Source organism: Curcuma longa, chromosome 13 (genome assembly GCF_044706935.1).
Source record: "Curcuma longa cultivar G26 ecotype Majalengka, Jawa Barat chromosome 13, ITB_CL_G26_1.1, whole genome shotgun sequence".
NCBI classification, from domain to species: domain Eukaryota; kingdom Viridiplantae; phylum Streptophyta; class Magnoliopsida; order Zingiberales; family Zingiberaceae; genus Curcuma; species Curcuma longa.
Genome location: NC_133873.1, coordinates 5800477 through 5824792, shown reverse-complemented (window position 1 = coordinate 5824792; position 24316 = coordinate 5800477). Strand labels below are relative to the sequence as shown.

General features: G+C 38.5%; 2 protein-coding genes and 1 pseudogene across 3 annotated transcripts; 1 reads left to right on the top strand and 2 right to left on the bottom strand.

Moving 5' to 3' along the window:
• Positions 1–75: 75 nt before the first annotated feature.
• On the bottom strand, positions 76–2074 carry LOC141844205 (large ribosomal subunit protein eL38z/eL38y). Its single transcript, XM_074732235.1, has 3 exons — positions 1944–2074; positions 1459–1642; positions 76–303 (listed from the first exon to the last, which is right to left on the bottom strand). The coding sequence occupies exons 1-3, from the start codon at positions 1944–1946 to the stop codon at positions 281–283; spliced, it is 210 nt and encodes a 69-aa protein (XP_074588336.1). The 5' UTR covers positions 1947–2074; the 3' UTR covers positions 76–280.
• A 2288-nt stretch (positions 2075–4362) lies between these two features.
• LOC141844070 (sister chromatid cohesion 1 protein 4-like) lies at positions 4363–20470 on the bottom strand. 2 transcript variants are annotated; one of them, XM_074732060.1, is made up of 14 exons: positions 19908–20470; positions 15878–16136; positions 14492–14589; positions 14358–14407; positions 12755–12825; positions 11096–12219; positions 10578–11015; positions 10257–10398; positions 8166–8302; positions 6241–7328; positions 5938–5971; positions 5054–5159; positions 4838–4967; positions 4363–4718 (listed from the first exon to the last, which is right to left on the bottom strand). In XM_074732060.1, exons 1-14 carry the CDS (start codon positions 20029–20031, stop codon positions 4620–4622), a joined length of 3900 nt encoding a protein of 1299 aa, XP_074588161.1. In that variant the 5' UTR covers positions 20032–20470; the 3' UTR covers positions 4363–4619. The 2 variants fall into 2 exon arrangements, with proteins under 2 accessions (XP_074588161.1, XP_074588162.1); XM_074732061.1 differs by having other exon boundaries at positions 10578–10985.
• Positions 20471–22396: 1926 nt separating this feature from the next.
• Positions 22397–24226, top strand: LOC141844380 (cytochrome P450 71A9-like; annotated as a pseudogene).
• Positions 24227–24316: the final 90 nt, after the last annotated feature.

Genomic DNA, 24316 nt, shown 5'->3' with positions numbered 1-24316 from the left:
CTAAACGTTTATCTGAAACAACTTGGGAACTATTTCACATAATGACATTTATAAAAGGAACAAATGCCATGACGGTTGATGAATTAAGTCTTCCATATTCCAAAGAGAAAAAGTGTGCTGCAGATCCTTCAGCAACGCAATAACAGCTCAAATATGATCCTTACAAGCATATTAGAACACTAACAATCCACTTAATGAAATACTAAACTTCTTTCTGAGAAGATATAAATTCAGGAGCTGCTCAAAACCTAGGGCCAAACTGGAGTTTTTAGCTGCATCTTCAGATTTCTTGGACGCTCAAACCTATAAAAACAAACGAAGAACAACGAATAATCTTTTACCAGAGGAACGTATTTGATGGTAGTAGTATCTTGACAAGCCGGCTTATTAAACATAAATTTTCTTTCTTGCAACAATAACCAATAAGCCATAAGTAAAGCATCCAGCACACTGGACGGATATTCTAACCCAATTGACTTCATATAAAAGCTTTAAGAACATGAGATATTAAACACCTTTATCAGTGTTTATGCAGGATAATCTATGGATGATATAGTGGTAGCTTGATAAGCTTGATAAACTGGTGATTGAACAAACAACTGCATGTGAAAACTTATTTGAAGATGGGGTGTCAGACACCAACAAATGCTCGTGTTGGATACATAGACCTGAGTCCTTGAAACATGGATTATTGTTGCAACTCAGTGTGATTCGTAAAGGTATTAATGCTTATGCAGGATAATCTATGGATGATATAATGGTAGCTTGATAAGATGGTTTAACAAACACAAATTTACTTTATTTCAATGGTAATAGTGATTGAACATCCAACTTCGTGTCAAACTTATTTGAAGATGGGGTATCAGACACCTACAAATGCTCGTGTAGGATACATGGACTTGAGTCCTTGAAACATGGATTACTGTTGCACCTCATTGTGATTTGTAAAGGTCGATTCATTAGCTGCTTAGCTCTTAAGAATATGAGATATTGTACAGATAATCTATGGATGATATAGTGGTAGCTTGATAAGCTGGTTTAACAAACACAAATTTACTTTTTTGCAATGGTAACTGGTGGTTGAACATCTTATTTGAAGACGGGGCATCAGACACCTACAAATGCTCTTGTAGGATACATGAACCTGAGTCCTTGAAACATGGATTACTGTTGCAACACATTGTGATTTGTAAAGGTAGATTCATTAGCTGCTTAGCTCTTGTGATTGAGAAACCAAATTTCCCTGCCTTGGGAAGGTAACTTCAGCCTATTTCATTGACTAGTGATCAAAGTTCAGATGCTTGGTAGCAAAAACTAAATATTCAATAGTTCAATTTGTCATTTTGTTCGTGTAGAACTCTTTAAAACTGGCACTATGATGGAAGTCACTAAATCTTCAAGTAACTATGAGAAGCTTTACTCGTAGAGCAATCAAAGCTATTCAGTAATTTAACCAACCTGGAGGAAGAGATTGCTTCAACTTGTTCGCCTTCTCAGAGTCAAACACGCACAGAGTGTAGAGGTACTTGGAGCAGCGGACTTTGAACTTGACGACGTCCTTTCCTCTCTTTATCTTCACCGATCGCGCATCTTTCCTTCTGGCGGTGAGAAGGAAATCCTTGATCTCATGGATCTGCTTCGGCTGCAAGTTGTAGAAACCAAAAATCATTATCGGAACCGTAGTTACGTCAAAACAATCGTTTCCGAGGGCACTTCTAGTCGGGAAAACTGAAAGTTAAATAAAGTGGTGAAGATTCGACCAATATGATTCTTCTCCAATAAGTAGAACGAAACCATTAGATAAATCGAGAAGATAATTGCACCAAGCGAATTCAAATATCGATTTACTACGTCTAAATTCACAAGAATCCACTGCAGCTCAATTCCTGATAGAATTTTTTCTGCATAACCGCTAAAACTTAGAGACAACAATTGAAGAATACCATCTTCGAACGTCTTTGGTGGCGACCAGGGTTCGATCTCACGAAGCGGCGGCGGCGTGAGGTAGCGGGGCGCGGACTTTAATAGGCAGAAGAACCCTAATTACCTCCTAAGGGGTCTGCTTACTAGAGGGGAGAGGGGTGGAAGGATGAATGGATAGATAGCCCGTAGGGGTTGGTAACGGGTCGGATTTAAATCGAATTTGGATCAAATTTCATATTATTTATGATCCTCCTTGTTTATTATATTCATCCATCTCATCACATATTTAATTTTCACCCATTCTCATTCAGGATCAAAGCCTCGGGGCATAATTAAGTTGGTTACGACGTAGCAGAGTTGTATAAGAGGATAAGAGTTCGAATCCTGACGACCGTGTGGGGTCGCTAAGGTGACGGATTTTACCTTTTGCAGAAGAGTCGGAGGATTATGTTAAACAGCAAAACATCTAAGGGATTAACACAACCCACTTAGATAGCCCACTGCAATCCAACCAAATTGACTAACTTGCATGACCCGATTGACCCCTTTGGCAAGTTCAACTCCTTTGGACCACCCCATCTAATATGCTCTAAATAATTGAGATCATTACTTATTAGTTCAAGCTTAATAATGAAAAATGTGTTATTTCATAAGAAAATTTAAATGAATTTATTTTTTATGAAAAAAAATGATAATCCCAGTAGCCACATCTTTGGGGGTGGCCGGCCCGATCCCACGGAAGTTTCCCACCGACCACCAGGGTAAATCGGGAAGCAAATGGCGGTCAATCCAGATACCCAGCATTCTTTGATTGTGTTCCCCATTTGGAGGAAAATTCCTGCAAATACGCCGTAGCTGGGGATCGAACCGCGGGTCCCTGAGTTACAACCCGGATGTCCTACCGTTGCACCATTGCCCCGAGGACAATTTATTTTGTATGAGAACAAAGGATTTCGATTGATTTTTGCTCAATTTGAGTGAAACAAAAATAGTAAATTAAATGAATTTTCCATCCATTTACTTTTGCATTTTTAAAGTATCTTTCTATGTAAATAGTAGGAATTAAAAAAAAAACATCTTCTCCTATAGTTCATCCCTTTACTTTTCAATCCAAGTAAATAAACCTTGAAGTCATCATCAATTAACTTTTTGAATTAGAAGGTGATCTGGACCCATAAATCGACTACTAAGTAAATCTGAATAGCACAAATAAATCTTGACATAACAATTCAACATCAATAGTGGTTCAAACTCTAGTGAAGTGTTCAAAACGCCCAAAGTGAGATTTAAACTCTCGTTATATAGAAAAATAACCTTATATCTTATCATTGCACCATTTCAGTAAAAAAAAGTGGAATTCGTCACTCTAATGATCCCACATGATCGATCCGACAACCATCTATGAAGAGATAAATCGAAAAGCTATAATTAACCACTACCACCTCACCATGCAACATGAAAAGAGAGAGATGGGCATCCAGGTTGTCACCTAGGCATCCGTGGTTCGATCTCCAGCTACGACGTATTTATAAAAATTTTTCTCTAAATAGAGATCGCAATCAAAAGATGCTGGGCATCTAGGTTGGCCACTGCGTGCGTTTCTCGATTTACTCTGGTGACTGATGAGAAATTTTCATAAGATCAGATCGATCATCCCAGAGATTGAATCAATACGACTAAATGAGATTATTATTATTTTTTTTTTATGAAAAAGAGAGAGATGAGACAGAAAGAGATTCATCAAAATTAGGTGCTTCCTCCTAAATTGGACAATAAAGAGGTGTTTTCTATAACAAGAATAAAAATTTCCCTGTCTATAAAAAAGCCAATCCATATATATATATTAGGTCGCCATGTTTCTCCCGTCCCATTCAGACGATCCTGCCGCCGCTGTCGATTGAGGTTGCCGCCGCGTCGCCGGAGGGTGAGAAGCTTAGCCAAGATCGACAAGAACCCTTTCTTCCTTGTTACGCAAGCAAATCGAGGTTACCCTTTTACTCTTCGCTCTATGTTTTTCGCAGCTTGCAATCCATGCTCCTCATGCCCATTCTCTATATCTCTTTCCGCAAAGAATGTGTGTTTCCATTGACAAGGTAAAGATTTCTTAATAGTCTGAAGGCAGAGACATGAATTTGGAATTAGTTCCACCAATTTTCAATACGAATTTGCTTCAATGATACTTGATTCAACTTGATAATCTATTGTCGAGTTCCATAATGCAGGATAGGGCACTTTGTCATAATTTCATCGAATCTTTATGTCAGAATTAGCATTTATTTGACCACCACAGGAACACGAGCACATTTTCTTTTTTCATTAAAAAAAAAATCTAGTTTGGCTACACTCGTCAAGCATATCTGCTTAGTGAAATGATCTATAGGACAAACACGAGCTTGATGATGGGAGCAATTCTCTAGTTGCAATCTGTAGACTCTTGACTTGTATTTAACTACAAGCATGAGATGATTTAAATTACACAGGCACAAATATTTAATTAGAGTGCTAATAATACAATGAGCTAACTATGTTCCACCCCAACTAGGAGCTCACAAGAAGCAAAAGGGTAAACAACAAAAATATTATTTATATATAAAAACGGGGTGACTTGACGATCAATAGGGATGGGAGTAAGCATATGGATGTAATGAAAACCTTAAATTTACATGAACATGGCTTCCAGAGCACTCCATTATAAATTAGAACTCTGACTTCAGAAGCTTTGGTCTTGGTAGTATGGTGATGAACCCAGAAGAGTTCTCTTGTTCTACATGTATATAATCTTTTGTTTTCAGAACCTGCAAAGGTGGAAATCACAATAGAATAGTATATTATGAGCCTTGAAGCAAGGAGAAATGTAGATAGTGACTGGATTAAATTTGGAAGCTAGAAAGATGAAAGGATAAGATTGGCGTACCAGAGTTTCAAAGAACATTCTTGAGGCTTCTCTGCGACTTTTGCGTGCGACAAGGAGGTCCATGGCGACGGATTTCCTCCCGTGCCCGGATTCTTCATCAAACACTTTTTTCAGGTAGCGACCAACGCCTCTGATGCATTTTCATTGGTGCCTTAGTTGGGGATAAGGAGCCTATAAACTTAGTAAAACACATGAAAGGTTCACAAAAAGACCTACCTTGTCCTCGAAGACCAACCACTGTTATCAAGTGATGCATCTTCAGGATGCGGGACATCATCTCCTTCTTCATGATAATCTGCCTCATCGTCTACGTTAAGAAACTCTGGGAAACATAGAAAAGAAGACAAAGTTATGCGAGACACAAACTTTATTATCTACTGTTTCAATTGCAACAATTATATTGGCAACAACAATTTTAAATTTGAGTATAGACATGTAACAAATTTAAATAACACTTCCTCATATGTACATGTAACAAAGCAGGTTTTATGAGAGTTATAAATATCTGAATTTATTCTCTATTTATCAAAAGCATGTTTAGGAATCTATGAATGAGCAATTTGAGTTTGCAGAAAAGTTCAAAATGAGCCTGCCTGTTCATGTGCACAAGATGAGCTTGTTCATGAGTTAAAATGGTTAGTTTCCTATCAGATCCTGAAACTAAAGCCCAAACTTAGCTCACTACGGAGACAAGTTAGAATGAGCTTCTATCAAAGCAGAGGTCCATCATAATCAGGTAGGTGGCCTCCCTGGCATTTCTCTTGTATTGCAACACTCATTTCTCTTGTATTGCAACACTCATGCTTGCTCACAAATGTTGGAATGCTCCTATCTTGTGCTTGAGACGCGTTGGACAAGCAACCGTATCATAGTGCAAAAAAAAAACAACTGGGTTGATCTAAGCAAGTCAGCTTTGAATTAAAAGCAACAAATCAAAATATCAAAGCTCCTCTAGGTAAGAGTTTAAGCAATATGTATAGCATGCTGACTGGTCTGCTGATTTGCTGAGTTAGTATAGGTATCATAAGTGGAAGGTTATTAGTATATTGAAGAGAAAATTAATGAAATGTAAAACTTGCAAAAATTAAATAAAAGACTACCTGTGTCATCGTCCTCAATTGTGCTGCAGAAGTCCTGCATTGATTAAAAACAGTGAATCAGCAGCAGGAAGACCTCAATGCAATAGAATTGAGTGGGTTATTGAATTAAAAACGCAGCTACACTGCAAGTATGCAATACTTTCAGGCAAACTGTATGCATACTGCAAAGTGTAAACATGAAAACAAAAAAAAGGCTGGTGAAAAATATTCACAAACTACTCCCAAATCAGCTTAAAACTATTAACATGCAGACATAAATTGTTGTATCATTTTCGAAACTAGAGATCTCTGTCGGGATCTTACACTATAATCTTTTGCAGTAGCTACATCCATGGGTGTGCTTTCAACCATACCACCTTCTAAGTTAAATTCCTGAAAACTAGAGTTTTCATCCACAGCTGATGGAACATGTTCACTTTCAATATTTGCTCGAGTAGGAGATAAAGAAGTCATTTCCAGTCTTTCCGAGGAGATAACACCAACAGCAAGGTTTCCCTCACTATGGATGGATTTCTGCCCTTCATTCTCCTCTATAGCATGCAAAACACTTCCATTCTCATATTGATTAACAGTTGCAGGGCATTTATCAACTGCATCATCCATGATAACATCTTGGGAAGAAGTGTTTCCTTGTGAGATAATGGTTGACAAATTGTTTGTCAAATGAGGATCAGACTCATGAAATGAATTATCTACTGCAGTCACCGGAACTTCAGAATTTAAACCGTTGGCAACCATGCTGATGTCTCCTTGTTCATTTAGGGATGCAGTATCCGGTGGACAAGTGCTTGTGGCAATAACGTTGAGATCTTCTTGTTCATTTTGGGATGCAATATCCAGTGGCCTTGTGCTTCTGTCTATTATGGATGCATCAACAGAATCATGAGCCCCTGCATCCGTCACAGGAACATTCACAATTGAAAGTGCATTGTTATCGACAAGCCCTCCCCTTGAATCGTCATGGGTATAATCTATGCTTACAGCAGAAGCATTTTCAGAAATGTGCCGTACCTCCTCATTCATCACAGAAGAAACATCTCTAGGTTGGACCATTTCATCAACTAATTGCTGCATGGAAAGTGGGTGATCAACATTACCTTCTGCAACGATGGCAACATTGCTGGTACCGGGAAAAGAAATCTCATCAGTTTTAGAAGGAAGTATCATCCCTTCAGTTGTTAAAGAAAGGCATGATGGAGCTCTTGTTTCACCAGCACCACATTCCGGTGTAACTAAAATTTGCTCAGTTATTTCTATCTGCTGAGCTTCCCGAACAAATTCCAAGTCTTCAGTATGATCAGATTCTTTAGGTGGTTCATTATGGGAATTATTTTGGCTGATTGCAGGAAGAAATCTTCGTTTGTGCAAATCATTCAGCACAGATGGCATACCTGAAGAAAGAGTGATCAAATAGATGCAAAAGAGCTACATTGATAGTAATACCATAAGAGAATTAATAAAAAATGCAGTTAGAAGAAATTGGAATATCAAAACATGCCTGACATTTAATATTAGATTCCCAAAGGTTTTCTCTAGAATAGACAAATATACTTCAATGTCCCTTCACACATATTGTCTCTCAAGCCATAGATATACAAATTGGGTTATTACTAGAGCTAATAGCATCAGCTTTTGAGATAAGTAGTCACCTCCTAATTCAAGACATAATATGTGCCAAAGCAAGTCATGAGTGAAAAATCCTAGTTAGCCTAGCACACTGCCTTTTTTATTGATCCCATCAGTAGGTTTTTGCACTTTCTTGAAATCAATCAGCCATGATTCAGGACAAATTAATAAGCATATATGAACTTGTAATGGAGAAACAAAATTAACTGAACTTGATACATCCAACAAATACCTGTCACGGGCATCCCACTTCCCTGTGATTCAGTGCGTATAAAAGAAGACATTTCAGAACAAATTTCAGAAATGATTTCTGGTTCTACATATTGATTATTCTGGACTAAAATCAAACTTTTGGTCATCATCTCAACAACTTTAGGTTGAGTTGTTTACTGCTTTCATCATGCAAAAGTTCATGGTTGTTCGGATGTTTAAAAAACTGAGGCAACGATCGTATTGGCCAAAGTATCATATACAGACATTAAGCTTCACACAATAATCAAGTCAATAGTAAGTATAAAGTCTCAAAACTAATCTAAGTATTTAAAAATCTAGGGTGCAAAGTGGAAAAGACAATGAATGCCTAATGTCAAGATTGACCTTACCAGTGATCATAAACTCATTAAAGATTTCATCTTCTAGTGAACACCTCTCAATCATCAAAATTTCAGGGCGTGTACAAGGTGCCTTCTTCCGCATGCGCTTGATGTCATCAGTACTTATTAACTGCTGCCTTATTACACTGGGAAAAAGAAAAGAACTTAGTAAATGGGAAGTAAAAAATATCTACATTCTTGATGATCTAGACCTTGATAGAACATCAAAGTACAAAAACAGCAAAATATCTCAAAGTAGACAATGTAGCTGCTGCTAAGATGAAAAATGGGAAGGGGAAACAATCAACATATCCCCTTATATTTTCAGAGAAAAAAAGAACTTCTATCTTAATACAACACATTAGCCTACTAAATTGAACACATACGGAAACTAACAGAAGAGAGTTTGATGGCTGTACATCTTGCACTAATATGTTCTTGTTTCGTGTTTATAATTTGGTTTGTATATAAATCCATCTGGCTTCCATATAGCTGCTTCAGCTACTTAAGTATAATAAAATTTTGTAAATAACATAATTGATGGAAGTTTAGTTGTTGCTCAACCAAGTAAAAGAACATCTTAGGGTTAATAGTAATCTCCATTAGTCATTACAAATACAAGCCTTTTAAGGTTACTTATTGACCATGCAAGTTAGGAATTATTTGTCTGTTAAATTTTAAATTCTAGTCGACATTGGTAATTGTCATATTTCAGGTGTCAAAGATTGATATCTTTTAATTTGGTAGGATATCATTTGATTTGGTTAGAATTTTAAGTATTTGGTTTCCTAGTTTGGTTGTTGAGTCCTTTTGGTAAGCAAGGTAAGTGGGTAATTCTTACCCCATTTCCATTTGTTTAACTTTAGTTGGCTTGGAGCATTAAAAAAGACCCCAACTCCCTGTTATAATTGATTTTCCAATTAATAATATATTCTATTAAGTAAATTTGCCATCGTGAGAAATCTGGTGCTTTGTGTTTGTCTCCCTACAGCCCAGTGCTGCGTAAAATAGTCATTACAAAATACAATTATCTCTGTGAATAATGATCAGCCTTATTTACATGGTAGTATTCACTTTCATGCTAACTTCATTTATTAACGCTATCTATCAATACTTTGACGCTCTTTCCCAATGGTTATATAAGAAGGAAACTCTCTGAATATATATGACATTGAACACAAAGGATACTTGTGTTAACATTTTCCTCATTTGAAGATGCCAAGCATCTAGTCTATGTCTCAAATTCTTAGGCTAGACCAGCCTAGATCAACCGGTATGTGGATATATGGCCTACATAAATAAGTTAATAATTATTTATACAGTTAATATGACATGACAGACACAAGTAACACATGGTTTGCAGTTTGAACTAACGATGCATCAATCATAACTCTGTTGAACATATTCATCCACCATTGTCGATAGCTAGTTTCCTAGTGTATATTTAAGACCTAGCAATATATATAATGAATTATCTTCCTGATAAAAAAGAGGAGAGCAAAACTGTTGGCCCAGGCCTCTACTCATACTCTTGTTCATTTGGCTAAGACCCAATGCTTAGCTCGTCTTGGCATCACCAACTACAGGTGAAGCTCATCATTTAACACAAATATACAGCACTAATAAAAACAAAAGGTACAGCAGGACAATATTAAATAAAGGTTGCACTTTCCACTCCTTTCTTTATCACTTGCCTTTTGTGTTATCTTATATAACATAATGTCAAAATAACCTTAAAGTAAAGCATGGATAGTGTAAATATATTTATTCCAAACATACCTAAATTAACCACAAAGTATAAAATCTCATAACATGTCCAAATAGCCTTTAAGATCACATCCTAAACTGATATTCACAAGGTAATGAAAATACGAGATTCATAACAAATCAGACTAACTTGACAAGATATGGCTAATAATACCTTAGTACCATTTCTTGCTATTCTGATCCTTTTAAAAATTTCATGCAAGTAATCAAAACAAAATTTGGTCATTTGATGCAAATTTTTTAGAAACTTTGGTTAAAAATTACCTTAGCATGATCAGGGATTTATGGGAAGTCGGATATGAAAATACAGAAAGAAATGTAAAGAAAACATACTCAGCATGTAACACTGTTGTATCATCCAACAGCACCTTCCTCTTCAGCATGTTCAATCTAGGTGTGAGTTTAGGACGTTTTAGAGAAGTTTCTTTCAGCGTAGGTGTAGGCCCTATCCTTATAAGTGGAGTCCTTTTACCAACTGAAATAAACATGAAGTTTCATTAAAACTTCGACATGAATATGAGTAGTAATTTGGATAGAAGTCAAATAACATGAAATGTCTTGACAAAAACATTGGAATAGTTTGGCTAGAAGCTTGCCTGAAGGACAGATTCTCTTAGATTGAAAAAGAAAATAAACACAAAATCATTCGTATACCTAATATAGAAGCTAGCAAATCATCGTCATCTGGTATATATTCAATGTTTTTTCTAGATTGTGACCTGCCAGACACTATGCCGGAGCTGTCATTTTGCCAAGCTGATGTGGTTTCCATTATTCGACGCTTTTTCCCAGAGAGACTGGTGATCCTATTAACACTACCATCAGACTCTATCACCCCCTTTTCTTCAGTTACCTGACTTAATTCATTTGTCGGATCACCATCAGCAGTCGGTGCTAAGAGCATTTTTTCAGGTTCAGGGAACTCGGAGCTTGCAGAGCAATTCATCTGATTCTTTTCTTTGTCTTTCTGGCATGGATCGACCAATAACTCATTTCTGTGGTTATCCATGGCATATTCTGTCAATAGGTCATGTGGGTTCTGATGTAACTCTAATTCAGCATCTGCAGAATTAGGTAAGTGAGAATCATTTCCTGGAAAGAAACAAAAAAAAATAGAAGTCAATTCTTCAGAAAGGACTAGCTTATTGAAAGGAGATTTATAAGACACAAACCATGCAGCTCAAAGGAAGAGTCATTTTTGTGCAGCCTATTCTCTTCCTTTGGCGAGTTTGAAGGAATAGCAGACTCTTCAACTGAAACTCCAGAAACATTTTGTGTTAAAGTTTCATCTCGTTGAGAGACTGCATTTGCTTCATTGACCTGTGGAGTAGAGGATAACAAATGCATATCTGAACCAAATGCAGATGAATCTACATTGAGGCTTGGACTGACTTCTACATGTTCTGCACTCAAACAACCTGATGGCTGAGCTTCAGCTGCACACAAATTGCTATTTTTGGCACGAGCCAAATCAGATCCATGTGAATTTTCATCAGATGTTTTGGGAGTCACAAATATTTCAGTATCAATTTGCGATCTGTCAAGAGGAGATATGGAAGGAATTGTCTCGTGTGAAGCATTGCAGGATTTCAAACCTTCAACTTGAGTTGCTTCAGAATGTATTGGCTCCATATGGTTTTCCATCTGTTCATCAACTGTAGCAAGTTTCTTTTGACCACAAGTGCATCCATCCTGCAAATCACTCACACTCTTCTGTTCACATGCCATTTGAGTTTCATTAGTTGAAACTACCTGTTCCATATGTTTGGAAGGTTCTGAAAAAGAGAAAGGAGGAGCTTGCACTATATTTCCTGAATCAAGGACCATATTTGCACCATGCATCTCATAATTCGCTAATTCTGGGTGACTAGCCTGTAATGAAGAATCAGGCCTACTCACCTCTGCACAGCTTGAATGTGAAGGGTCTGGATGGGAACTTGTAGCAGGAACTTCATATATGTCGCCTGAAAATATGTCTTCCCTTAAACCATCAGTTGGAGCAGCATGAGTAAAATCAGCAACTGTTGATGAAACACCATCAACACTTGATGAAATGAATGTTTGACTAGGTTCTCTAGAAGCATCTTCAACAGGATCACCAGGAGAAAAGATTTCATTGAGATCAGGAGTCTGAATGTTGTACTCTTTCATATAAATCATATTATGAGGATTAGAAACTTGAGAAAGATCCTTCAGATCTACATCTCTATCTTTGACTATCCCAGTTTTGTCATCATCGTCAATATCCATTGGAGTTAGAGGAAAAGAAAATAAAGATTGATCATGATGCACCGCACTGAGGAAGACAGAAAAAAATTTTTAAAAAATAAAGAAAAATCAGGAAATGATGGAGAAACCATATATACTAGTCAAAACATCAAACTACTATCTTCACTATAGATCAACAGCCAAGTAAACATGCCTTACCAGCTGTTTATTCAGTATAGATAAAGTAAAGAGTCAAAAGAAAATCACGTAAACAATGGAAACAGCCTTGAAGACACGTAAAAAAAGTGTCTTCATGAAAATTAAGTAAATAGCATATGCCAACCCAATTGTTTTTCTAAAGAGAACCATCTATTCAAGCAGATAATTTTAATGAATTTCTGACAGCTTCATTGTTCATGTTTGGCAGATGAACCAAACTATAATAGCATGAGCAAAGAGATAATAGAACAAGCTTTATAATGGTGGTATAAATCTAGAACTAATATTTTGATAACTATGGAACAGAAATGCAAAATACATCTACAGAGTAATGACTGGAAACAAAAGGAAGAACTCAAAATGAGCTTAAAAACCATAAAGTTACTCTTCAGCAAGGAATGTACCACTCATCAGACACCAGAGTACTTGCATCATGCTGAGAAGATGGGTGATTATCCTCCACCAAGAACAAGTCCTATGAAGAAAAAATATGTTAATAATAAAAATATTTGGTACCTTTGACCTGTGCAAATCAGAGAGCATAAGCAGTCATGGTGGAGCAGAATAAAACTAGAATGACTAACAATATGAAACAATGATTGTTTAACCCATGGTTGTTAAAATAGGTATTAGGATCGGATGGTCAAAAAATGTATCAGTCCTGTCAAATGCAATCACTGGGGGAAAATGACAAACTTAATACATATGAGATAAAAGATGACAAGGATATATATTATGCCTCATGAAATAACAAAAAAAAAAGAACATTAGATTTACTTAATTGGATTAACATATTATCATTAATTTCATATTATTGTCATCATTAGACTAACAATATTATATTTGTTTATATTATTAATAAAATAATATTCTAAAAATATCAAAATACTATTGTATCACTAAACTAATGTATAGCTTTCAGATTATTGATAGATAATAAATCATATTTTTATTACTATAGAATCAACAAGTGCAAATATATTAATAACCACTATCACATTTATTAGTATGAAGTAATTAACAGATATTTGATTTTTATCATTGGGTTAAATTGAGAGGGGATTCTGAAAGAGTATTGATCGAGAGATATAATATTACATCAAGACTCATTGAAGAAGGGATGAATAAGGTGTTCGGCCTAATACTCATCTATGGTCTATCTAAGGAGGGAATTAGAAAATTCTGAGAAATACGAGGTATAGGTGTGCACTTAAGAAGGAAACGGACCAAAATGAGGCTGAACTTAAATGGTGAATCCAACTTCAGACAAACAAAATAGAGAGGCGAAACTAATGACAATAAACTGGCTGAGTGCCCCCTTTGTTCCAATGCTTCCACCATTTCAATGTCCAAGGTTATTTAGATTATGATTAATCAAGTAAAATGAAACTAACAAATTTAGAAACAATTGGATCTGAACACAAATAAATCAGATACTAGGTTATGGTCTCACAATTTAAATCTAGTAGCACGTGAAGCATGTCTGGGCATTCTTAGTTACTGAAGCTTTTGGATCAAACGCAGTTTTACTATACTTAACCTTATCCCTGCACTGCTAAAAGGGAAAATAGAATATGGCTAGATCTCTACCATACTATAACACAGAAAATTAAGATAACAACTGATGGTGGTTTCCTAAATTGAATTGAATCTTTCACGAATAACAATTCTGTGCAATGGGGTAAGTATCAGTGCAACTATATAAGAAGTAAGAATCACGACCAAAATATTGTAAAGAAAATTGTAACCTCAGTATCAAACTACAGTCACTACAATCTAATTAAAGGGATCGATGAAGTTTCTATAAGGGCTCCTACAGATTAATAACCATCAAATCTTTCTTGTTTAGAGAAACACTTGATGCTACAGATCCAATTTGCTTTTCTAACGAGGGAAAATTTCAATTTTGCCCCTAGAATTTATCCTCTGCGATTTTTTTTCATTGCAGGATAACCAAGATATGGTTGTGTTAAACCATATATAAGGACACACAAGACTTGAGATTACCTCCTCAAGCTCTAGACCAATCTGGGAAGCAGTTCCATCACCAAAAGTTTCTGTTTGAAACTAGCAATTAATTAATCAATGAAACTTTAACAGGGAAAATGATTACTAAATGTATTGTTATCTGTGTGGTTTACCATCCAATCCAAATTGTAACATGGAATATCCTGTGCCATCCATAGTATCTTGAAGTGTGATCTGTTCTTTTGCACTGACATGGTGATCAACAAAATCACTGCAACATGCAAGTCAAGCTTACAAATTATTATCAAATCAAAAAGATTGGGGAAAGAAAAAAAAAGAGAAAAAACACTTTGACTATCAGATATACATGTTTCCTTTAAACTCCCATCATAAGGAGACAAAACGCCGAAGCGCATACCTAGCATCACATTGGATCACATGTAACCCTCATGAGCCCCTTAGGTGAAAAAATATGTGTGCAAGAACACAGCTGAAACTACAATATAATTTTATATACGCTTAAAACCCTAATTTTTCCCTACTCTCTGATCCTCCATTCTGGCTACCATTCCTGCTCACTCCTTGCTTGCTTCCCTCCTTCCTCTCTGCCCTCCATGCTCACCTTGCTCGTAGCTTTTTGTTGCTCCAACCTAAACAATTGGAAACATTTTCAAATGGTTTGACATATTTGATTTTGAGAGAACAGGAAAATATTTCCCATAAAATTTAAAACCATCATGGCAGCAGATTCCTTTTTAAAGTGATTTCTAGACCTTTTCAACCCAAATCAAGCACTTCTCACAAAAGAAAAAAGGAAAAAGAAAAGAAAAAAAGCCTGAAAGCACAAGGCCCGATGATAGTTAAGCCTACATGATGATTGAACCTTTTCACAATAACAAAATATATTGAACCAAAGGTAAACAAAAAGTAATTTATTGCATGAAAACAGACAGGATAAAGCAGGAATTGGGAGGAGAAAAGGAGATCAAGAGAAGCAAAGCTGACCATTGCTGGTAGGTGTGGTTGTTGAAGCCTGGACCCGGATGACAGTTGTTAACATGATGCCGAGGAGGACAATTGGTGTTGCCATTAGACCAATAAGAATCTGAGCCGACTCCTATTTCTCTAACACCGCCAAACAGAGAAATCCTAGCATGGTAGAAGACAGTAGATTTCTTACTCTTTCCCTTTTCCTCTCCTCTTTGTTGATGTGTTTTTACACTGATTTCCAGAGCCAATGAATTGAGGAATAGAAAGGCACACCAGGTGTGCACTTTCTAGATGTAAGGGCCACCTGCGATCCAACATGGTGCCAAGTGCCACATGGCATTTTCCATCACCTTATGACAGGAAATTCAATGGAGATATGTTTTTTGTCATAGATTGAAAGTTCAGCTAACTTAAATTTTGAAAATATTTGTTAGGGTATGAATTTGTTATACCATCTAAAATTCAAATATTTTCTCATAAAACAATTTATTACATTTGCACAAAGCCACAAAGTGTGCAGTAATACATAATAGATGCACAGTGCATGCATAAATGAAGCCAATACTTACCCATGAATAGCAGTATCTGGTAGTTCAAAATCATCCAGATGAAAAGTCTCTGGCAGAGTAATGGAATGATAAGGTGCAACAGATTCTTCCGGAGGAAGATCGACTGCAGTTGATCTGAATGCCTGTTTTACCTTGAGCAAAGCCTCGCTACAATCATGGAATAGATAGTTCACCTTCCGAGAATATATTCTCACAACACCTAGAAGAAGATGGCTTGATAGGCGAAGTGCAATTGGAACCTCGGGGGAGAGAATAGAATCTGAACAAAAGTTTTTCAGAAACAGATCAAGTCAAAGCAGCCAAACCAAACAAAGCCCACAAATTTTTAGGTAGCTTAAAATCAGGAAGGACATATATTAAAATTAGTAGAGTATGTATTGTGTGAAAATTTTGACTTATTACTTTCTCATGTTCATGAAGCAATATTCAGCAAACCAGAATGTTTGGAATCATGTTAAGAATAATGATTTGGATACTTAGTTTGAGCAGTAATACTCAAAGCATTTTACACACAATTAGCATTATGCAATGGAAAATTGTGAAAAAAAAACACCTTTTTCTAAAGATATAATTGTCTGCATAAATTACTGTAGGTTGTCAAAAGTTTTGTGTTCATGAAATATAAGGAGGTTTAAATTTATCTTTGTCAGATGCTCTATTAATTCTCTAGTAACATTCTGCTAATAATTCCACTTCATCAATGACCAACTCAAACTCAAACTGGTTCTCTAATTTCATTGTTAAACTAGCTAGAACTTCATGGTACATCCAGACAAGAGACACAAAGATATCAAAGAAATTTTATAGTAAACCCAAGCTATCACTCTTAAAAGACAATGCAAAATTTGACCATAGAATATTGAAACCTACACCAGTAGTCAATTGTCCCATTATTCTCACTGAATTAGAAGAAAACAAGAAATTTTTATTCAAAAGTGTAACAAAAAATTGAAAAGATAATGCCACTTGTTGCACTTAAGCTAAATAAGAAAATTCCAAAAATTATCCTTAAGGTTTATTTGCCTATATGTGTCAGATTTGTGACTGTTTGACCAAACTGGATCGATATCAACTTATCATAACTTACAGTGACTGAATCATGGAATGAATCTGACAAGTAGATTTTCTTATCTACAATGATTAGAAGCAACTAAAATAACCCCTTAAATGAATATTCTCACATGAAGCAGTCATTAGCTCACGGTTACTCTCAGAAAAGAACAACACTTATACTCTCATTCGGCATGACAATCATGTCTCCCTGGAACTTTTATACCTTAAAGTTGGACCTAATTGAAATCACCCTAGTTTCATGCAGTTTAGGCAATATCGTGATTACCAGTCAATGGAATATTCAAGAACTATATAAGCATGCAATTGTTAGTATCAGGTCCACAGGCAGTAAGGCCTCAGATCGAACTTAGAAGGGTGTGCAATGAGTATGCAAGAGCCTTCAATTTAACTTCATAGGCCAATATGGAAGTGGCCGGCAAGGGAAACCAGTATTGACGATTTTGGCAAAAGCAGCTTCGGTAGCAGAGAGGCAGCTGCGAGCGAGCAATAGTGAAGGGATACCAGCAGCAGGAGAACAGAGGGAATACCAATTTGGGTCCTACATTCCCCTCTTTCATAGAGGGTAATTTGCAACTATGTCAAAAATTTACTGACTATTTTTTGTCAATTGATTCTTGTTGCTTGTTCAATATATTTTGTTCCTTATTGACAACTTCTCCCTTTTTTTCCTTCTGTTGATATTTATTTGTCATTTTTCATTCAAGTTTTTGCTCAGTCATCTCCTTTTGGTCATTTCCCACTCTGTCGAAATGGATCTTGCCCTCAAGCACCCAAATCAGATTTTGTGTTGCTCATTAGCTTTGTCTTCTTGTGAGTCTTCCATTGGCATTGGTCCTTGTGGCTCATAGAGTGGGTGGTTATTTCTTAGGTACTCTGATTCATGCTCATCTTAGGGATTTAGCTTCAGTCATTGTTACGCCCTTCCGATTTTACCCCTCATCCATGGATTCTGAATTCTATGCCCATGGCAGAGAGTTCATGAGGATGGACTGCGATGCTCAACCATCTGGTCCCTAGTGTACCATCAAATCTTGTTAGGGAAAAAAAATTAAAGAAATCAATTGTTATACCTTCCTTGTCTAGTAGTAGATAGATCCCTCAGCAAACCCCAAATTCTTGGAGTCATTCTCTATTAGTGATGACCGCCAAAAAATAATTAAGGTTTTTATCCTATTTTATTTTAATTTGGTGGCTAATTGTTTGTTGATAAAGTTATGTATGTCTCATCGGCAATGCAAATCGAGACAGTGTGAGAAGATGGTGGTCGACACTTGCATTAGATGAGAATGAGAAATTACTTGGATAGTCATTAGTCTTGGGCCTTGAGTTCTTGTGGTCCCTGTAATTTCGATACATAGAGGGGAGTAGTGACACGTGTTGCACTAATAAGAACCCTTGGACGGTGTGCCTTCACATTTATTTGTAGGTGCAGCAATGGACAAGAGGTGAAAACCTCCACCTCTGGGTTGATTAACTCCTTGAATTCTATCAAGGTTAGTATTGGGAAATCTTGTTTAATTTTAACCACACCTGTGCCTCTCCCTTTAAGTGATAGATAAGATGGTGATGTTCTCATGTTCCTGGATTCCCAAATGCATGAAGAAATCGTCACATCGTTATAACCAAGTGAATGTTTCTTCTTCTCCATCATATCTCGGGAAGTCGGCCCTTAGGACGTTGAACATCGGGAGTGATAATCAAATGAGGCATTTCAAGGAGAGAGGGGCTCCCTTCCTTGATTTCCTCAATAAACCTCAAATAGTTGTGGTCTGTTTGAGCCATCATATGGCATCACTACTAACACTGTACTATTGTCATCTCTCATTCATGTTGCAATTTGGGTGGCCAACTCTGCAAGACTTAGGCAACCAACTCTGCATGTTTTTCTTGTTCATTAGATGGTTCCTCTCACTTCCTTAATAAATTCCAATATAATTTGTTGGAAGTGAGCACCCACAGTAGGGCTTTAATACCAATTCGTTATGGGTGACTGTGGTAGGTCCACGAGCAATTTAGCTTCAAATTGGGCATGATATAAGGGGTAAGAGTCTTTGATTCTACTGTAGGGGCCAACATGGGAGTGGCTTGCAAAGGAAACCACCATTGACAATTTCAGTAGCAAACTGAGAGTGCACAAAAACTAAGGTGGGAAGCAACCGTGGGAGAACAAAGGACCAAGAGAGATAACAAGTGATTAAAGAAGAGAACTTTGTTAATTTCTATTTCCGAGACAATTTGGTGCACCATCCCCTCTTTTATAGAGGGTTACTTGTAACAATTTGAAAATTTTACAAACTATTTTTGTCAATTGATGTGTTGTTTCTTCAAATTATTTTGTTCCTTATCTTTAGATTGCCCTTTTCTCCTGTTGAAACTTATTTGTGTCTTCAACAAGTCATTGCTTAGTGCTCTCCCTTTGGATATTATTTGGTCTATATAAGCAACCAATATAATCATTCTGAAGCTAGTCTTGATTTAGAAGAGGGAACTCTCAGCTGAATTGTTTGTAGAAAAACATATGGAAATAGTTCTAAGTACAACAGTTCTTTGAAGAAGGTATTCTGTCACATCATGATTTTTTTAGTTGGTCTGACTTTTTTCCCATCACTTAAAGATATTCTTAAAACTTTACTAGGTTTATATCATGATACATCATTTGAAATATATGAAGAATCTGAGTATGACATGATAACACAAATTACTGCCTTAATTACGTGATAGTGTATTTTGGCAACGAAATGCACAACCAGGATTTAACATCTTCAAGTTGGATCCCCACTAGCACTTCATGTGGACACATTAGACACATTAGCAGAAGTAACATACGTGTTATTTGTGGAGCAATGAAAACGTACTGAAAGAATACCACCACGCCAATAACAACTTAGCATGAAAGTTGAAAAAGATAAAATGGGGGGAACAAGACGAAATATGTGTTGAATTAAGAGTTACCGACCTACAGAGTCGCCGATATTAGTATCTGCAACCTGATTCTTCCTCAGCTTGCGCTCCAAATGAGCAGCAATCCATATAGTACCAAGAGGGCCCTTCTTGGCCAAGATAAACTGAGAATAGAACATTTTCACTCTTCCTCAGCTGCCAACAAGCTTCTACTGTGCCATGAAACGCAATGGGACGCCTTCCTCCCAACCACCGGCCGAATTGAGAAATACTCCCCAAACCCTAACCAGCAAATTCTTCACTTAAACAACCCCAAGATCCCAACTTTCAAGCTTGAGCTCGCCAAAGCACCACGCAGCTCACTAATCCTCACTCAATTACCAGAACTCCCAGCTCAGCTCCCGCAATCTGTACCACCTGCATAACTCGGATTCCAAGCTCCACGGCCCTCTGATCCGGATCCAGCTGAAACCTCCGAAAGCTTGAGACGCTGACCCGGTCAGGAGATTGGAGAAGCGATCCGCAAGCACCAGGGAGAATCGAAACCGAACAATTATCGAGAGGAACAGAGGCGAAGAGGGGCTTCGAATTCGGAGTGCCGTCGTCCGCTGCCCTTCTCAAAAGCACACGGGGGAAAGCTCTTCGCAACCTCGTGGCCCGACTCGTGATAAGGTGTCGTAACGCAGTCCCGCTCTGTGACTAATGGCGGGACGGCACGTGGGCACCGCCTCTCCGCGATCGAGCCTACGTCGCTGGATTTGGCCCGGGACATGACGGCGTTATGTCGCGCCACGAAACGCGTGGCGTCGCCGTTACGGACCCGGGGACGGAATCCAAGGGCTCTTTTGTCATTTCGTGGTGGCGGAGCGTGATTGGGTCCATCTGTGTTTAGATTCACCAGATGTCAGGTCAATGGATGGGGGAAGTCGGTCGCAGACATGCGATCCACTGCCACGTCACCAGTTGCTGTTGTTCGTTCATAGATCTTCTTCTAAAAATGGAGCGCTTACTTGCGCCGAAAGAAAGGCGGGCGTAGATCAGAAACAGTAATAAATTGATATAAATTTTTAAACAGACAGACGAGTAAAACTAATTTTTTTCCGAGTTAAAATTAATCATTAAAGAGTTTTTAATGGTACTACTGCATATGCATCTTTGTTTAGTAGAATTATGTATTTGTTGTTTGTTTAATATGAATTGAAACTCGATTGCTACGTTAGGTGTGAGTCAAGTAACATCCCCGCCTTAGCATTTGTCTCATCCAGGATCTTTGTATAGTTAAAAAAGTATGCCCCTTGGACGTCTCTTCATAAAGAAAATCGTTCAGATTCACTGTGTTATTGTATTACTAAGCGTGTTTTCTGAGCTATAAATCTAAGCTCCCCTTGCGATGATGATGAAAGGAATGGATGGATAAATGAAGAAATTGTGGAGCACAAGCTGGTGAAGGAAGTTAGATTGGTAATATATTGTTAGAAATTGATTTTCATAATCGATTGGTCGAATGAAATATGAATAGTTAGTTCATAAGTAAATCACAGTAAATTAATTTTTAGAGTAAAAAATTAATATTCAAACTATTTCAGTGATGAAAAGTTAGTTCAATTGTTAGAATTAGATAAAGAAATCAGCTTGAACATGAGTGGAATCCATAATAGCTAATTCCACTATGCGTATGCATTGATTCTCGTAAGTTGACTAGAAAATTAAGCTTCAAATGAAAGAGAAAGAATTAATTAATTTCAATTAAAATTATAGAGAATTAATTAATTAAGGATTTTAAATGAATTCCCTTAAATTGGCTGCAATGGCACTCAGACAACCAAATAATTTAAATTAGATTTGTGAGTGATACTATTTTGTATATAAGTTTGAATAGCTCATAAAATATTAAGACATGACTGAATTGATTATTATAAGATATATATTAAATTTCAACAAAGTTAAAAAAATATTCTCTCCATAATTTTATTTTATTTTTTCAATTCATAAATCAATCCGAATCTATCTCATCTCATCTGGACTTTAACTCGCTCAATTTAATTCATTTAGATTAAATTTTAAATAAATTAATAAAATTTTAATTTAATCTGTTTAAATTATTCCGGACTTCATCGAATAGAATTGAGCCATGCATTACGGGAGTCGTTGACTTTGGTAGTACAACAAAGCAAAACTCTCGGCAAAGCAACCACCATTCATGGACTGCCAGGTGGAAGCTTAGTTAACAGCAACACCTTGATGGATGACAGTGGCACTTTTTTCTTTGTCTCTTTGTCTACGAAGCTATCTTTTCTTTGGAGAATCGGACAAGTGTTTAGGCTCCTTCAGATCCCTTTCATATTTGTGGATTTATATATGAACTTTAAAGTTTCATTTGTATTTATAATTTTAAGTAGCATTAAATACTATTATAAATTTCTAAATTTACACACTCCATGCAAATTCTATCCTCCACAAATTTTAGTTTGTCTTTTTTCTTTTATGTGATTTTCCATAAATAGAGGGATGATCGGAGTAGATGAGTAAATTGGGAAGGTGATCGACAATGTCTGCTGCTCCTTCGGCCGCCCGAGAGGAGTTCCAGCAGGGCCTCCAATTCGTCTTCGCGGCACTCCTACTCATCTCCTTCACGTTGGTGCTGCTCTTCTACCTCCGCCGCGATAAAGCCGACAAAGAATCCAGCAGGCTCAGCCTCGCACCCGGCCCGCCGGGCCTCCCGGTCATCGGTAACCTCCACCAGCTGCTCGGCTCCCTCCCCCACCGATCCCTCCATCTGCTCTCCGCTGCCTACGGTCCCCTCCTCCGCCTCCAGCTCGGCCGCGTCCCCGCCCTCGTCGTCTCCTCCCCTGCCCTCGCCCGCGAGGTACTCAAGACGCATGACCTCGCATTCTGCTCCCGCCCCGACCAGCCGACCTCACGACCTGGCGCCGCCTCTCCTACGGTGGCCTCGACCTCGCTCTCGCCCCCTACACCCCCCGTTGGGCCCGCGCGCACCGGCTCGCAGCCGCCCACTTCCTCAGCCCGCGCCAGATCCAACGCCTCGCCGGCACGAGGCAGGAGGAGGTGCGCACCCTGACGCGCACCGTGGCCGCCGCCGCCGCGTCCGGGCGCGCGGTCAACCTAAGCGAGAGTCTGCTCTGTTTGTCGTGCTGCATCATTTGCCGGGCCGTGTTCGGGAAGAGGTTCGCGGCGGCGGGGGAGTGCTCGAGGAGCGAGATCGGAGGAATGATATCGCGGACGGCAGAGCTTTTGGGTGGGTTCGTCGCAGGGGACTTCTTCCCATCGGCGCACCGCTGGCTCAACGCCGTCACGGGGGTGCAGGGGAGGCTGGAGAAGAACTTCAAGGAGATGGACAGCTTGTTCGATAGGGAAATTAAAGCGCGAGAAAGCGCCGGCGCCGGCGGCGGTGACGACGACACCTTTACCACTATTCTGGTGCGCTTGCTCAGAGAGGAAAAGAGTGATAACGAAGTCGGCCTGACCAGGGACGGTGTCAAAGCTCTTCTCCTGGTAAAAAACCACCAACAAGAATTTTGATCTAGAGATTTTGCAGCTTAAAACCCATTAGAAAATAGATTTTACGCCAATAATCTTGAAATCTATCACTTTTCGTCCTATAGTTTCTCCCAAATTGTGGCAGGACTTGTTGTTCGGCGGGACGGACGCAATGGCGGAGGCAATGGTATGGGCCATGGCGGAGCTAGTGAGGACTCCTCGCGCGCTAGCCAGAGCCCAGGAGGAAGTCCGCCGAGTGGCGGCTGGAAAACGCCACGTCGACGAGGGGGACCTTGAGCGGTTCAGCTACCTGCACGCCGTCGTCAAGGAGGTCTTCCGGCTCCACCCGGTCGCCGCCCTGCTGTTGCCCCGCGAGTGCCGCCAGCGCTGTAGGGTCGCCGGCTACGACGTCGCCGCTGGCACTAGAGTCTACATCAACGTGTGGAGCATCGGGCGCGACGCCGGCACATGGGATAATCCCGAGGAGTTCCTTCCGGAGCGGTTCGAGGGCAGCCCCGTCGACTACCTGGGGCAGCACTTCGAGCTCGTACCGTTCGGCAGCGGCCGGAGGATCTGTATGGGAATCCCGATGGCAGAGGCGGTTGTGGAGCTTACGCTGGCCAATCTCTTACACGGCTTCGACTGGGCGTTGCCGGCGGGAGTGAGAAGGGAGGACATGGACATGAGCGAGGTGTTTGGGATCGTCGTGAGGAAGAAGGAGCCGCTCGTGCTGGTGGCAACTCCGGCGAAGTTACTTTAATTGGATTACGTCCTAAATTAATAAATCTATATATTCGATTTTAAATTTTAAACAAAATAATAATACAGTAATTTTGATTTAAGATTGTTATAAGATATTTTTGATTTATTTTTATTAACGAACTCAAAATTTATATATGTTTGTATGAAATATTTATGAAACATTTATTTCCGAGGTAGCATCGTCACGTGCCATTTCTATGAGCT